At 57.9% G+C, this 17,140-nt stretch overlaps 1 protein-coding gene across 9 annotated transcripts in view; it reads left to right on the top strand.

Annotated features, from left to right (window-relative positions):
- Positions 1-17,140, top strand: part of CELF5 (CUGBP Elav-like family member 5) — a 48,502-nt gene that overhangs the window by 4,074 nt on the left and 27,288 nt on the right. For all 9 annotated transcript variants that reach the window (XM_072787885.1, XM_072787883.1, XM_072787884.1 and 6 more), the window contains exon 2: positions 14,942-15,024. In XM_072787885.1, the coding sequence (XP_072643986.1) occupies positions 14,942-15,024 (83 nt within the window). The remainder of the gene's footprint in view (positions 1-14,941; positions 15,025-17,140) is intronic.

Genomic DNA, 17,140 nt, shown 5'->3' with positions numbered 1-17,140 from the left:
GGCTTTGGGGAGACCCACCTTGCGGCCTGTGACGGTGGCATCACTGCCGTCTTCCGTCACGCAGAGAGCATTGACTGAGCACCTACTGTGTACAGTGTCTGTGGGGATGTGGGCATCCGCGTGGGCGGCCGTCAGTGCGGGATTCACGATGGAGTGAACAAGACCTGAATCCATCTACCCGTATAACCCGCATAACCAACATTTACTGAGCCCTTGCTGTGCACCAGGCCCCGTTCTAGACCAAGGACACGATGTTGGGCAACACAGATAAAAATCACCTCCAAGACCTGACCTGCCTTCAAATCCCAGCCTGGTGGGAGGACACAGCGAGGAACCAGGAGGCAAAAGGCATTGATGTGAGGGCCGTGACGGTAGAAAACACGGGCCTCCGGGGTCAGCCCAGAGGAGCCCCTGCCCCTGCAGATGTGGAGACCAGGAGGGCTTCCTGGAGGAGGTGGTCAGTCAGTGTGAAAGAGCAGTTCCAAGCTTGGCCTTGAGATGAGTCTGGTTTCTCCGCATCTTACTGGCAGACCGTGTGGTCCCCTATGGGATCGGGAGACCAGGGGGGCTTTCTATCCCAGAAATAGGATGAGGACCATTCTGGCACAGGGCTGGGCTCATGATGTGTGACCGAGCTGAGGCCTGCAGGGTGAGAAGGATCTGTCGACGGGGACAGGCGTTCCTGGCACAGGGAACAGCATGTGCAAAGGCCAGAGCAGTGCTAACTCTGGAAACTTCTGCGGTGGGAGGTGGTGGAGGTTTTGCCCTGGCGGGAAAGGAGCAAAGGGTCTTGGGAGCCCCAGCGTCCCCTTCTGATGTGGGACTTACCTGGCAGGGCTCTTCTGAGGGGCTCTGGCCTTGGGGGTGGGCCCAGGAGCTGTGTCTGGCCCGTGTCTCTCTCATTCATCCCAGACATTGGCTGATGAGAACCTGGCCATTAGGAATCTGAGGGGGAACCATACTCCCTCAGCCATTCATTCATTCATTCATTCATTCATTCATTCAGCCAACACTTCCTGAAAGCCTCTGGGGCCTCGTCTCGTACAGGGTGAGAGAAGTATGAAGGCTCTCCGATGGCAAGACAGAGCCAGCCATAGCACCTAGGCCAGTGGTCGGGCCCGGGTCAGAGGGAGGGATCCAGGGTTGAGGGAACAGGACAGGGGATCCGGCTGCACTGAGGAGGAGCTTTGGAACAGGAGCTTTGAAAGAGGACGAAGAGCTTGCCTGGTGGAGGAAGCATTTCGTTTGTCTATTCACAGAAGCACTTACCATGTCCCAGGCCCCGTGATGGGCGTGAAACACAGCGTAGAGTCTGCGAGGCAGTGTCCCTGTCCTCACGCATGTGGGCGGAGGCAGGTGGCCTCACAAAGGCTGGGAGGTGTGAAGGGCACACCTGGAGTACAGGACGAATGAGGTGAGACAGGGACTTGAGGCCGAGTCAGCGCGGGCCTGCAGGGCCTGTGATCCCAGACTGAGGCCGCCGAGGAGCCATGAATTTAGAGCAGCGGAGGAATTCAGACTTATGTGGAAAGGGAGCTTTGTGTCTGTTTTCCCTGCCATTGCCAGCCTCTTTCTGGCCTCCCAGCCTCATTCAGGATACGCCTACTGCCTACGCACCTGGCTGGAGAAAAAGGAAACTTCCCCTTGGGGCAAGCCCACACTGTGGGCAAAGAGGAATGCAAAGAGGCAGACATGTGTCCTCAGAGAACCAGTTCCCTTCCCCCACATGTATCACATGAGGAGTTGGGGCTCAGAGAGGGGTAGCACTCAGCCCCAAGTCACATAGCAAGTTAGCTAGGCATCCCACCTCCCAGACTGAGCCTTGACTCACTTTGGAAGAAGAGTGGAGGAGGCAGAGACACAAGTGTGATCGTGGAGATGGAGATTCAGGGTCAAAGCCATCAAGGCGGGCTGACTGTCCTTGGACTAAAGGGGCTGCTTATGTTTGGAACACTGACCCAACAATGGTCCTGTTGGCCTGGGGTCATGGGGATCATTGCTGTACATAAGCTCTATGAGGACAAGCACTGTGTCTTCTTTGCCATTTGGAAGTGGAGCATGTGGATGGACGAGGGCAGGGAGGGAGGGAGAGGATGGGGGGTGAGGAGTGGTTGGATGTGGGAGGATGGGCTGGCTACAATATGATGGATGGGTGAGTGAGTAGATTGATGCAAGGATGGATGGATGGATGGATGGATGGATGGATGGATGGATGGATGACAATTTGTGGATGAGTGGACTGGTAGAAAGGACTGTTGGAGGGGTGTGTGGGTGGATAGATGGATGCATGGATGCATGGTTGGATGGGGAGAGGAGAAGTAGATGGGGAGGTGGACAGATGCATGGGTAGACAGAAGATGGGTGAATGGATGGATGGATGGATGGTTGGATGGAGGAATGGGTGAGTAGATGAGTAGGTGAACAGATGGAAGGATGGATGGGTAGACAGATGATGGATAGATGGATGGAAAAATGGAAGGATAGATGAGTGGGTGGTTGGATGGATGGAGGGGTGGGTGGGTGGGTGGATGGATGGGTGGATGCCATGGTTGGAAGGGGGAACTGATGAGGAGATGGACAGATGGAAGGATGGATGGATGGATGAATGATGGATGGATAGATGGAAAGATGGAAGCATAGATGAGTGAGTGGATGGTTAGATGTGTGGATAGATGGAAGGGTAGATGGTAGATGGATGGGTGGATGGATGGATGGGTGGATGGGTGGGTGGGTGGGTGGGTGGATGGATGTGTGGGTGGATGCATGGGTGGAAGATGGGTACCTCCCCAGCATTAACCGCCTCCCTCCTCACATGGTGGGTGGGAATGACCCATCAGGTTTGCAGTCTGACATGCCTGGTTGCTGTTCCTGGCTCAGCTTTTTTGCTTCTGTGTGATCTTAGACAAGCCACTTCGTCTCTTCTGAGCCTTAGCTCCCTCGTTTGTAAAAGAGAAGGGCTATTGGTAGCTGTCTTCCGGAGTAGTTGTAGACATTAGAGTTCACTGACGTCATGTGGCCGATGTAACAACTCTGAGTGATGCCCCTCATCTCGCAGGTGGCCTCAATACATGGCCCGGCAGCCAGATAGTCAGCAATTGTTTATCGAGTCTCTGTTATGTGCCGGGCACTGAGCTGGGCTCTGGGGACACAAAGCAATCCCTGGGAGAGGAGGGGCTGATAATAAACGGGAAACAAATAAGCAAGATTTAGATTGAACTGGAGTGCTACGAAGAAGATAAAGTCGGATGTGTGCTGGAGGGTGACAGCTCACCTCGGGCGGCCGAAGACGGCCTCTCTGAGAAGATGACGTTAATGACAGATGAGGAAGCTGTGGTTCTGAAGCCAAGGGAGAGGCATCCCAGGCCTGGAAACAGCATGTGCAAAGGCCCTGAGGTCAGAATGAGTGTGACCTGTCGGAGGAGGCCGGTGTGGCTGGAGCAGAGAGAGGGAAGGGAGGAGGGAGGGAGGAGGGGGCGCGGCTGGTTGTGCCAGGTCTCATGTGTCTTGGAGAGGACTGTGGGACTGTGGGTTTTACCCTGAGTGAGGTGGGAGCCCTTGAAGGCCGTGGGCAGGGAAAGAACAGGATCCCTTAGGGAGCTCAGAATCTGGAGAACGTGGACTCTGGGTCTCCCGTTTCCTAGGTGGGGAAACTAAGGCACAGAGAGTCCCGGAGAGCAGATGGGGCTTTCTGCCTCCACAGTTACACCCAGCCCCGGTGAGGGGCAGCTGGCCTGGCGGCGCGGTCAGGGAAAATGTGTGAAGGCTAGGAGAGAGGGCCTTGCCCCCCAGCCCTCTGCTGGGGGGGGGAGCAGGTGAGGCACCCCCGCGGAGGCGCAACCTCACCACGAGGGGAGATGGAGGCTCAGGTCCCCACGGACACGCAGATGGTTGGGGCTGCAGGCTCTTCGTCCACCTCCCTACCCCGACTGCCAACTGTCTCTTGAGTCCCTACTGTGTGCCAGCTTTGAGAGAACAAGACCAGGGTGTCTGTGCTGATCCTAAGGGGCTTCGATGGGTGGCAGGGGGAGGGCAAGGGGGGTCTCCTGGGGTCGGGGGCATGTGGCCCCCCACGTGCAGTGGGACAAAACAGACCACAAGTGTCTGCGAGGATGTGGAGAAATCGGAGCCCTCGCCGCCGTGCGTGGCTGGGGGGATGCGAGATGGGGCGGCCCCCGTGGAAGACAGTCTGGGGGTTCCGCAAACACACACAGTCACCATGTGATCCAGCAGTTTGTACAGACTCAGAAGTGTTCAAAGTCTCCAAGAGCTGTTTGCACACGGATGTTCACGGCAGCACAATTCACAACGGCCCAAAGTGGAAACAACTCAAGTGTCCACCGCAGGACGAGTGAATAAACAGGAGGCGGTCCGTCCACGCTCTGGAATCTGACCCAGCCCCGGGGAGGAAGGGGCCCGACACCTGCCCCCGCGCGGACGGACCCCGAGGACACCAGGCTCGGGGAGGGGACCCAGGCCCAGAAGGACGCCTCCCGCAGGACCCCACTCCCAGGAGGTCCCCAGAGGAGGCCGGTCCACAGAGACAGGAGGTGGTAGGAGCCAGGGGGGGGGGGGGCAGAGGTCAGTGCTTCCTGGGGACGGGGTCTCTGTGTGGGGAGATGGAAGGTTCTGGAGAAGGTGGTGGGGGTGAGTGCGCGGCGGGGTGAGATGCTTCGTGCCCCGAGCTGTGCTCCTACAAGGGGTTATGATGGTGAATTTTACATTGTGTATATTTTAGCAGGATTGGGGGGAGAGAACTGGGATCTGGGGGACGGGCTGGAACTTCAGAGGCAGGCGTGTGCGGCAGGAAGGTCGTGTGTCCAGGGGACTTACAAGTGGATCCGAGTAAAGGGCAGTGGAGGGAATGTGGAGGGAAGAGCCCAGGAGGCGGCAGTGGTGAGGCTGGGAGGGGCTGCAAAGCTGGGCAATCTTTGCTTTGACCTGAGGGTGCTGGGGAGACGGATTTAAGAGCTCAGATCATCAGCGCTTGGTGGGGAAGGTAAGCAAGAGGAAGGATCTAGCAAAGTGGTTCTCACCTGAGGTACTTCTGCCCCCAGGGGACGCCAGGTGATGCTCGGGACGTCTGTGGTTGTCGCAGGTGGTGGTGCTCCTGGCATCCAGCGGATGGGGGCCAGGGATGCTGCTCAGCCCCTCCCGGTGCCAGACATGGCCCCGTTCCAGAGAGCGACCACAGTCCTCTCGGCAGCGCCCCCAGGCCCTGCACGCCCTGCCCCGCCCCTCGCTGCCCTGCCCTCCTCCCTCTCTCCTCACCCACTCCGCTCCAGCCACATGGGTCTCCTGGCTCTTTGTCCAACACACCAGGCCAGTCCCGCCCCAGGGCCTTTGCACACGCTGTCCCTGCTATCTGGGATGTTGTTCTCCCAAATCTCCGCGGGCTTCACTCTCTCACTTCCTCCAGGTCTCGGCTCCGATGTCACCTATTGGGTGAAGCCTCCTCTTCCTCCAGATTCTTGCATCCTCCTTCCTCGTGCCTTTCAACCTTCACCCTCTCAATGCCACCTCCCTGCAGACATGATTTATAATCACAGCCACCCTCCAGCACTCTAAACCCTTCTTCCCTGCTTTCCTTTTTTCCCTGTGAAAACAAAGACTTCTGACATACCATAGATCCTGCTTTTTATGTTTTGCTTTCCTCTCCTCCTCCCCCATAGGCTGGAAACCCCATTAGGATGGAAACTTTTTTTAAAGATTTTATTTATTTGAGATTTATTTATTGAGAGAGAGAGAGAGAGAGAGAGAGAGAGAGCATGAGCTGGGGAGGATCAAAGGGAGAGGGAGAAGCAGATGCCCTGCTGAGCAGGGAGCCCAGATATGGGGCTCGATCCTGGGACTACAGGATCATGACCTGAGCTCAAGGCAGACGCCCAACCAACTGAGCCACCCAGGTGCCCCCACGGATGGAGATTTTTGCCTTTGGTGTTCACTGCTGTGCCCCCAGGTCCCAGAATGGTGCCTGGAACACAGCAGGTAGGGGATGGACAGATGGATGGACAGATGGGTGGATGAGTGGAAGAATGGGTAAATGAAGGGATAACGGATGGATGGACAGGTGGATGGGTGGCTAGGTGAATGGACAGGTAGATGGATGGATGGATGGGCAGATGCATAGATGGGTGGATGAGGGGAAGAATGGGTTAACAAAGGGATAACAGATGGACAGGTGGGTGGGTAAATATATGGGTGGACAGGTGGATGGATGGATGGGTGGGTGGACAGACGGACAGATGGGTGGATGAGTGGAAGAATGGTTTAATGAAGGGATAATGGATGGATGGACAGGGGGTGTGTGTCTGGATGGAGGGATCAGTGGTGTAGAGTGGTGATAGTCTGTGGGGTGAGGCAGGATGGCTGTGGGCAGGAGGTTGGGGGGGGTGTCCAGATGAGCCCTGAGAAGCCCGGATGCTAAGTTTGGGGCAGAGGAGGGGTCAGCAGTGGAAACTAAAGAGACTGACCAGGGGGTAGGAGGTTGCCCCAGAGACGGCGCACTGGACTGAGGGGCCAGGAGCATGAGTCCTGAGCGTGAAGCCCGGCCCCCTTGGACAGGGGCCGGTGAGTTTGTAAGCGAGGGGCGGGGTGATGAATTCGGGAGAGAGCCTGTCAGCTCTTGTCAGCCAAGTGGGGAGAGCCTGGGGCTGAGAGGACGGAGGGGAGCAGAGAGGCTGGCCGGGGGCAGGTGGTTGGTGGAGGGTGGCCCCACAGCACAAGGGAGTGTCTTCTGTAACCCCTAGTGGAGGCTCAGAGAGGGGAGGACGTGGACCCATCCACATCTTACGGGACCCAAGATCACACAACAGAAAGGGGCACACTGGATCCCAGAGCTGAGGTTAAAGACTAATAATGTGGGGCACCTGGGGTGAGGCCGGTGTGGGGTCAAAGGGCTTTGTGATGGGGCTTCACAAGAGCAGTCGTGATCAGGTCCTTGCTGGTGGAGGGAGCCGGAGGTGTCGGTGATCAGAGATGAGCAAGGGTGTCCTTCCTGCGTCTGTTTCCACGGTACAGCTGGCGCATAATAGGTGCTCAGGAAATCTTGGTAACCCTGTGCCACGCGTGGTCGGAAAGGGAAGGGGTAAACATGAATCCGCCGTGGCTGCCCTCAAAGAGGTTGCCTTGATACGAGCAGGTCAGCCTGAAAACACAAGCCTTCAGTCCACGGAGCGCCTACTGCGTGCCCGGCGCTGCTTCGATCCCCGCCCCCCAAAATCATCAAACATGTATAAACCTCTGTCCTGGTGGAAGGGACATGTCAGTGGGCGTGGGGAACACAGGTAAACACGATGCGGGTGCCTCCAGCTCTTGGGAAGTTGGTATCACGCGACTTCACCTTTTGGTAACAGAAAGAAATCTGAAGGGGATTTTTGCTTTTTGGGAATAAAAGCAGAAAGCAGAACCCGCATTCCGCGGTGGGCTCCCCGGGAGCACGCTCGGCACCTGAGCATCGGCCGCCCGGGCTCAAACTGTGCCTGTGAGCACCTGTGCTGTGCCCCATTCCCTCCGTGCACCTGTTAGCGAGATGTGTCCTCAGGTATCAGAAAAGCCTAAGAAGGGGTGTTTTTGGGGGGTTGGTTTGGGTTTTTGTTTTTTTTTTTTTGAGTCTGGGAATGTTCAGAATTTCCCCATGTAAATTAGCGGTGATTGCCTCTTTACTTTGTGCCGTTTAGGCTGATGGAAGTTTTCGCAGGAACGCTCCACTTATGGAGAGTGAGGGAAACCTGTATGCGTCATGCGGGTCGGGATGAGGGCACTGGAAAAATAGAGCGGGGCGAGGGGGCGATTGGAGGCTGTAGCCTGAAACAGGGTGCTCAGGGGAGGCTTCACTGAGGAGGTGACATTTGAGCCAAGACCTGAAGGAAGGGAGTGGACTGTGCAGAGACCTGGCAAAGCATTCAGGAACAGCCCAGGCAAAGGTCCTGGGGCAGGGTGGCCTGGAGTGTCGGAGGAGCTGAGGGGCCACGTGTGTGCGGGGGGCGTGTGCGGGGGGGCCGGGGCAGAGTGGGCTAAGGGGGAGAGAAGGAGGAGGGGAGGGGAGGGGGGACAGGTTGTGCAGGGGCCCTTAGGGGCCGCGGCAAGGACTCAGGAGTGTACCCCAGGGAAGTGGGCAGCCCTGGAGGGCTGTGGGCAGAGGGGGTGCTCCCAGGGGCCCTCTGGTAGCCCCCGGGGAGTGCAGATTGTGGGGGTGAGGGCGGCAGCGGTGGTGGCATCGGGGAGACCAGGGCGGAGGGGCCGCAGGTGTGGGAGGGTGTGGGTGGGCCTGGACCAGCAGGGAGGCTGTGAGCCGCCGCCCGATTCTTGCTGAGCACACAGTGTGCTGGGCCCAGCGCCGGGCCCTGGGGACACCTCGTTGGCCGGCATTCCTGGCTCCCACCCTCAGGGAGCCCCCAGTCCAGTGGGAGAGTAACCCCTGAGAGGCAGCTACAGGGCCCTGCAGGCTCGCGGGGGCAGCTGGGGTGCCCGATGCCCTCGGCTGGGCTGGGCTGGGCCGCGGGCGGAGGAGGAAGGGTGGGGACGCAGATAAAGGCGGACCACGGCGTGGGGAGCTCCGGGGTGGTGGGTGCGGGATGTGGGGGGGTGGGTGCAGCCAGGGACGTGGCCAGCTCCCAGCGCCAAGGGTACTGCTGCAGGACGTGCGTCCGGGACGAAGCCACCCTCGTCCTCCGAGCTTCCTGGCCCTTTGTCCTTCCCTCCGCCCCAGGCTGACCACATACGGGGGGCGGGGGGGTCCGATTCTGCTGTTTCCCAGCCTGGGAGCCTTCGCGTGGTCCCTTAGCCAAGGCCTTGTCCCCGGAGCCCAGGGTGAGCAGAGAGCGGTTGCTACGGAGGGACCACAGCCTCCTTTACCCTCCAGTCCTCAGACACAGCGGCTCCCGGGCTGGATGCAGGAGGGTCCCTGTGGGCTGGGGGCAGCCCTGGGCAATGGGCCAGGCAGAGATGGGCTTGGTCCTGGCCCTGTCGCCTGCCGTGGGTGACCTGGGCCACTGAGCACCTCGGCCTTCTCCTTCATGTTGGGCGCTATTCCTCCCCCCACTGCAGGCTGGGCCCGGTGGGGCTGCCCCAGAGCCCGAGTTGGGGGCCCCTATCGTTCCGTAACCCCCTGCTGATCCCATTTACCTGCCGAACCAAACAACTGGTGTCTCCACTAGATGGTAGGTGGCACACAGTGATCTTTTCACAGATGCTCTTGTGGCCACCTTTGTCTTAAAATATTAAAGGTTTTGGGTGAGCGTCTGGGACGATGGCGGAATTGGGAGCCCCCGCCACCCCACACCCCGGAGAGCGAAGCCTCTAAGCGCCGCAGATGGCAGCGGAGCCCATGACGTCGGGTCCCCCTGGGGTCAGAGCCAGCTCTACCCTTATCTGCTTGCACCTCAGGCAAGCCTTCCCGCCGCCGCTGACTGTGCAGGACGCCCACCCTACAGGCTCCCCGCAGGGAGGAGGAGGGGCGAGGGGGAGAATCTGCTTGGGATCCTCCCTCTCTCTCTGCCCCTCCCCCGTGCTCTCTCTCTCTCTCTCTCCAAAATTAAAAAAAAAATCTTTAAAATAATAATAAATACAATCATGCAATTCTCTTGGGCCAGTCTGAGGATTCCAAGGGTTGATATGGGTGACGTGCCGCTATCAGATGCCTGGTGCTCAGTGGACACCATTATTATCATCATTACGTTAAGTCATGAAATCCCAAAGGCTCAGATCTCAGACCAGGGAGCAGAGGATCTCGGCATGAGGAGGGACTGTCAGGATTCTCTGGCAAAGACGTTCCTCTCTGGGGAGTCACTGCTGCTTACCTCCAGAGTTGGGGAGCTCCCTCCCTCCCAGGGGAACTGTGATGATACAGATCTAGTTATTAGGAAACTTTCATACACGTATACTCTTGTTCCCCAGTGATTTTCCCCATTTTTGGTCCCTGCTCTGTCCTTGGGCCTAGAGAGAGATCTGTGAGCATTGACACCACCCCACCCCACCTGGTCCAGGTTTTGAGAATTGGGTGTGGGGGTGAAGGGATGGTCAGGCACTGAGCACTCTGGGAAGAACGCCGGAGCTTGGCCGGCATGGGAGGGTGCTGCTGGACACCAGACCCGGCCCCCTTGTCATTGACGAGGCTGATGTGTGGGGTGCGGGTGGCCGGGACTGAAACTGAGGTGAGAGGTTCAGGTGTGTAGGCTTCGTATGGGTTGTGACCTCCCTCAAAAGGTCTCTCTGGGTCTGCGAGGCAACAGACAGACCTCGAACGATTAAAATGGGGGCATTTGATCCAGCATTCGATAGCTGGCACTATTTTAAAGTTCCTTTTGGGGAGGGGTGAGTCAGGGGCCTGTGATCCTGCCCCCCTAGGCCCCGGGGAATTTTTTTTTAAAAAGATGCAAGCTCCAGGCCGTGTTACCCCAGTGGTTAGCATACGGTCCATTGGAGCCTGGATGTTCCACTTACCACCTGTGTGACCTTGGGCAAGTCGCTTCCCCACTCTGTGCCCTGGTCCCCCATCTGTGAAATGAGGACAACACCAGCAGCTACTTTGTGCGGTGGTTAGAAGGATCAAGTGAGTCACTGCTGAGTACAAGAGCATTAGTGTTAGAAGCCACCAAACTCTGTTAAGATCCTAAAACTCCGTGCTGATTGGGACTGTGTTCATTTGCTGGGGCTGCTGAAACAGCGCACCACGAACTGGGGTGGGTGGGGGCTTCAAAAACAGAAGCGCATTTGCTCACAGTCCCGGGAGCCGGAAGTCTGAGATCTAGATGTGGGTTGAGTTGGTTCCTTCCGAGACTGAGGGAGAACCTGGTTCAGGTCTCCACCAGCTTCGGGGGGCGGTTTGCTGGAAGCGCCTCCTGTTCCTTGGCTTGTCGATGCATCACCCGGACTCCTGCCCTCACAATCGTGTGTCTGTGTGCCCACATTTCCTCCTATTGTAAGGACACTAGTCCCTACGGCATGGGGGCCAACCCCCCTCCGGCACAGCCTCCCCTGAACTCCTCACATCTGCAATGGCTCATTTTCCAGATAGGATCCCACTGTGGGGTCCTGAGGGGTTAGGACAGCCGCATATGAATTTTGGGGAGCGGGGATCCAGTTCAGCCCCAACAGGAGCTGAAAAGTCAAGGCTGTATTGACCCAGAAAAGGGTAAACATCACACGTTCTCCCCCCAACTAGAAAAGAGAAAATGAAAAGGTCAGGAAGAGAGAACAGGCAAGCGTTTCAGCACCGGGGACAGTGGCACGCAGTTGGGGCCTGTCCCTGGGGCTGCAAACCATCGGGGCCCAGAGGCTGATGGTCTCGAAGGTCGCTGGGGGTCAGGGGGGTGGTGGTGAGGGGGGTGTCCTACCCCGGCCTCGGGGACCAGCGCACTCCCGTGTTCTGCAAATGAGACCTCGTGGGCAAGAAGGGGCCCAAGGAGGAAGGGTTTTGCCTGGATTGTACATCTCCCCTGGGGTCCAATTTCTTGCTGGCTCCACCTAATTTCTCTCAGGCCCTAGGCTAGCTGTCTCCACGCCTCCCCTTTCCCTGAAAACCTTGAGGGATTAAGTTCAGAAAATAGGAACCCTGAAAAAAAAAGAGTAGAAGGACCGGCCACGGATCGGGGAAAGACGCGTGCATCCGATGTAGCCATAAAGGAACACGAGATATTCTTTATTTGCACAGCACATATAGAACTCCTACAAAGCAGCAAGGTGCCCCATCTTATTAATAACCATAAAAAGGTATGTGACCATCTCCATGAAATAGAGTGATGCACCCCCTCCCCCGCCCCCCACAACGACTGACATTTAAAAGGCCGGCAAATGAAGCATTGATACTGTCAGACCCGTTGGTCGGAGAATTCTTTGGTGCAACCCACTTTGGGAAAACGGTCTCTGGAAGAACCAGTCAAAGCTGATGACCATAAGCCTACCTCATAACCAGCAATCCCACTCCTGGATCTGCCTTTGTGCCTCAAAGCACCTATGTCAGAAGCGCTCCGCAGCAGCCCTATTCACGATCGCGCCTAACAGTGGGCGCCCCGGATGCCCACCCACAAGAGAACGGAGAGCCCGCCTGCGGCATATTCGCGGGATAAAACACGACACAGCTACCCGAGGAAATTAGCCCCCGATACACACCACCACCTGCTCTTGGGTAGCAGAAGCCAGACACAAAGTGTGCGTATGCTCCCATCCCCTTTCTGTAAGTCCGGAGGCAGGAAGGACGCAGCCACGTTGACGAGTGACACACACACGGGGCGGGAACCCCTAATGAGAAAGGAACCACGTGGTTATCACTGGAGCCAGAGTAGCAGACACCTCTGGGGGGCGGAGGGGATTTTCATGGGGTGGGAGGCACGGGGGCTTCTGGTGGCTGCTCAGTCCTATTCCTTGAGCTGGGGAAACAACAGGATTTTATAATTACTTGTTACATTGTACACTTATATGTTCTGCACCTTTTTTTGAGAGGAGAGTATGTTTTTAATATAGCCCGATGACAATTTTTTTATTGTGGTAAAATACACATAACATTAAAATCACCATCATAACCATTTTTCCCCCAAAACATTTATTTATTTTTAGAGAGGGAGGGAAGGGCAGAGGGAGAGAGAATCTCAGGCAGACCGCCTGCCGAGCGCGGAGCCCTTTAGGGGCTCCGTCTCACGACCCTGAGACCGTGACCTGAGCCCAACACAAGACTTGACTCGGACATTCAACTGACTGAGCCACCCAGGCGTCCCCTCCATTCTGTTTTTAACTGCATATCTCAGTGGCATCAAGCACACTCACCCTGCCCTGCACCCACCCCCACCACCGCCTCCAGAACCTTCCATCTCCCCACACAGAGACTCCGTCCCCAGGAACCACTGACCCCCGCCCCCCTGCCCCACCCCTGGCTCCCACCACCTCCTCTGTCTCTGTGGACGGGCCTCCTCTGGGAACCTCCTGGGAGTGGGGTCCTGCGGGAGGTGTCCTTCTGGGTCTGGGTCCCCTCCCTGAGCCCGGTGTCCTCGGGGTCCGTCCACGTGGTCACATGGGTCAGAATTATCCACTTCTTAAGGCAGATCAATACTCCAGTGTATGAATGGGCCGCATTCTGCTTATCCATGCATCTGCGGATGGACACTTGGACTGTTCCACCTTCTGGCCGTTGTGAACGATGCCGCTGTGAATATGTGTAAATCTGAAATATCTGTTTGAGTCCCTGTTTTCAATTCTTTTGGGTATAGACCCAGAAGTGGAATTGCTGGATCATATGGTAATTCTATGTTTAACTTTTTTGAGGAGCCGCCAAACTGTTTTCCACAGGGGCTGCACCATTTCACATTCTCACAACAATTTTTTTTTAAATGCTAGAAACCCATCCTCAGCTCTGCCTGCTGGCCTCCTCCCCCAGGGCTCCGGGGGAGCCTCTGGGGGGCCTGAGGCAGACCCCTCCCCATCAGTCGGCCCAGCCGGTGGGAGAGGCGGCGTGGTGAGCACGTCCCAGAAGGAAGGACATGGCTTTAATTAGCTCCTGCCTGGAGCAAAAATGAGCACCAGGAAGCTGTTCCCAGGGCCTCTGCACAGGGGGTCCTCAGAGGAGGGAGAGGCAGAGAGATTGTAGGGAGGGAGGTGGGGGTGGTGGACACAGGGTTCAGCAGCATCCGAGCAGCCAATGATGGGCTCGTTGCACACGCAGTGAAAGTGAGGCAAGGCCCAGGGCTAAGGCCCAGTCCCCTGGGTCCATCCAAGGGGACCTGGCACCTGCCTGCCCTCCACACCCCGCCTCAGGCAAACATCTTTCAAGTACCTTTGATCTCCTCGGTCTTTCTCTGGGGGCTTCTCTGTCCTTGCTCCTCTGTCTCTCTCAATGTCTCTTGTCTCTGCAGTTCTCCTGCTTCCCACCGCCTCCCCCCCAGCCCCACCCCAAGACACCCTCCCTGTCCTTGTCCATGGCACCCTGGCTCTGCACCACTTGGGGGCTGGCCGGCCCCTCCTCTCCTGATTGGCTCTGCCCTTGGCCACTGCACCACACCCCCTCTAGCTCCAACCCCACCCCCGGCCCGTCCTTCCCCACTGGACCACCCTCTCTGATGGGGCAAACCGACGCCCAGAGAGGGGTGTTGCCCTGTCCAAAGCCACTGACTCGTCTTCTGCATCTTTGAGGCCGCTGGTGCGCCCCCCACCCTCGTCCCTGAGGCAGCCGACCCCTCCCCCACCGCACCTCACCCAGCCTTCCCCGTATCTCTTTATCTAGCGGCAGCCACGGATTTAATTAACAGCTGGGTCTCCTCTCCCCCTCCCCTATCTCGCCGTTTGGGTGGGGGGCGGCTGAACCATGGCTGTTGTCCCCCCACATCCTCAAAAAAAGTTGGCTCCAGTCTCCTCTGCTTACCTTCAACTTGTATTTTAACAGAACATAAAATCTACCGTCTTAACCAATTTTTCCTTTTCTATTTTTAATTTTTTAAAATTTTTTATTATTTTATTTTATTATTGTGATGAAATAACACGTAACATTAAATTCACCGCCTTAACAGTCTCTAAGTGCACAGCTCAGGGCACGAACCATGCTCACTCCGCTGTGCACCCACCCCCACCACCGTCTTCAGAACCTTCCATCTCTCCACAGGGACCACCCCCCGCCCCACCCCTGGCTCCCACCACCTCCTCTCTGTCTCTGTGGATGGGCCTCCTCTGGGGACCTCCTGGGAGTGGGGTCCTGCAGGAGGTGTCCTTCTGGGTCTGGGTCCCCTCCCTGAGCCCGGTGTCCTCGGGGTCTGTCCACGTGGGGGCAGGTGTCGGGGCCCCTTCCTTCCTGGGGCCGAACAACATTCCAGCGTGTGGATGGGCCGCACTGTGTTTATCTGTCCATCCACTGATGGACACTTGGGTTGCTTCCACCTTCTGGCCATTGGGATCGATGCCACTGTGAACAGGGGTCTACACATCGCTTTCTCTTAACAACGCCCATTTCCTTCCTTTCCAGGCTGTGCCTTTCTCACCTATTGTGCCAGGGACTCCGCCATCAAAGCTCAGACTGCCCTGCACGAACAGAAGACCTTGCCCGGGGTGAGTCCTGAGTGCTGCCTGGGGAGGGGGAAGGGGGGGAGGGGGAAAGGGGCTGCTCTCAGCCAGGGAAGGCTGAGGCCCTTCCTGGGATCTGCTGTGAAGCCCACATGCCTCTGGACTCAGAAAGAGGTATAAGGTGCAGACAGATGGACATGATCACCGGAGAGAGCATTTATTGAGTGCCTACTGCATGTCATGGTCCATACTTCACAACAGAGTGGTTGTTTGGGGTTATGCAGCTTGCATACTGCCCAAGGGCACCTGGCCCGGTGTGTAAGTGTCGTGTGTAAGTGTCGTTGCAGTGAGGCCTGAAGGATGAGGAAGCACTAGCAGACAAATGGAACAGCCCATGCAAAGGCCCTGGGGCAGGACCAGGCTTGGCGTGTTGCAGGACCAGCAAGGAGGCCTCTGTGTCTGGAGCAGAGCAAGCAAGAGCGAGAGGAGGAGAGGGGAGGGCAAGGAGGAGACAGGGCAGGCCATAGGGAGCCTTTAGGGCCACCAGGAGGAGCTCAGGCTCTGCCTGTTTCTCCCTATATAATGGAAAGGGATTTACTTATCCCTGGTCTCTATCCCACAGCAAATAGAGCTGTAGCCCTTGATGCAGGGGCTGCCTGGACAGCTTTTCCATCCCCAGGGGAGGCTGGCCCAGGCCCCAGCCCTGCTCGCTCTCCCTTGTGAGGAGGTCCCTGTCCCCTGACCCAGCTGAGCCCAGGCCCCAGGCAGCGCCTCTTGATGGAAATGAGAGGAACCGTAGTGAGAAGTGAGATCCGTGGTGCCCCACGAGCCCTGGGGGTGTTCACTGTTCCCTCTGGGATTCTCAGGGAGGGACTGTTCAGCATCGGAGGCATCCGGGGGCTGCTTGGGTGGCATCTGCAGCCACAGATGCTGGGAACACGGGTGCAGCACGGCTGGCTGGGCAATGGGGGGCGCACCTGGCGGGGACGTGAGATCATGGCATGGGCAGACTTGATTCTGAACGAGGCTCAGAGATGCTCCCGGGGCTGGCCTCAACCTCAGGGTGAAGGATAAAGGGCCCTGTTTGGGGGAGCGAAGTGGAGACGAGCGTGGTGGAGGGACGGGGCGGCCGCACCGGCGGGCTCCTCGCTGAGCTCCAAGCAGCCCTTGCCGTGTGTCCCTGAGCCAGTGACTGAGCCTCCCCGATCTTCAGCACTGGAGGAGCACAACAGCGCGGAGTGGAGGGAGGAGACTGTAGAGAAGGTGGTCAAGGAAGGCTTCACGGAGGAGGTGACATCTGAGAAGAGAATTCACAGTTGTCCCTCCCTCGGCCCTTGTGCTCGCACCTCCCCAAACCAACCGGCCCGGAACTGGAGGGCAGGTGCATCCATACAGGTTAGCGCCCGGGGAGGGGTGGGGGGAGCAGTGGAGCTCAGTGGGCTGTATTAGTTCTCTCCTGCTGCCTGGCAATTATCCCACAGCCTGGTGAGAGGAGCCCGGGGGCCGTTGGGCATCTAGACCAACAAACCAGTTTGTACTGGATTCGTCCACAGTCGAGCCGCCAGCAAACAGCAGGATGGGGATTTGACCCTAGACCCCGAGCGGCGGACGTGCGCGTGTCTGTGGTCAGATTTGGGCTGGACGCTCCGAGGGTTCTGTCCAGGGAAACCCGCTGCTTCGCGGACCTGCTGACCCCAGCCGTGCCCCAGCCGAGCCCCAACTAGTTCCCCCCTGCTCCCACCTTCCTGATGGAGACTCAGAGCCGAAGCCAGCCTCCGTTCCCGACCTGAGGCCCAGCTCCCTCTGTGCTGGGGGCCGAAGCAGGGCTCTGGGCTCCATCCGCGGCTGGGAGGGAAGACGAAGGTGGAGGTCTCCCCCTAGGTTGGGGCCCCTCCAGGGCAGACCCCGGGCCGAGTCCTCAGCACCCACTGGTTCATTCCGCAGACACTGAGCCCCCGATCTGTGGCTGGGGGGAGCCCAGTACAGATAACGAGTGAGCAACCAGCCCGGCGAGAGGACTTCTGGTGCTGAGGGCAGCACGGAGCTGAGACGCGGGGACACTTTCGGTGCCACTTGCAGACTCAGGATGGCCGTTCAGGTCACAGTGGGTGCTCGCAGACGCCCCTGCGCAGGGTGGCAGGGCCGAGGGGCAGCAGGGAGC

This window comes from Canis lupus, chromosome 19 (genome assembly GCF_048164855.1).
Source record: "Canis lupus baileyi chromosome 19, mCanLup2.hap1, whole genome shotgun sequence".
In the NCBI taxonomy this organism is placed as follows: Eukaryota; Metazoa; Chordata; class Mammalia; order Carnivora; family Canidae; genus Canis; species Canis lupus.
This window is presented reverse-complemented; position numbering and strand designations above follow the sequence as displayed.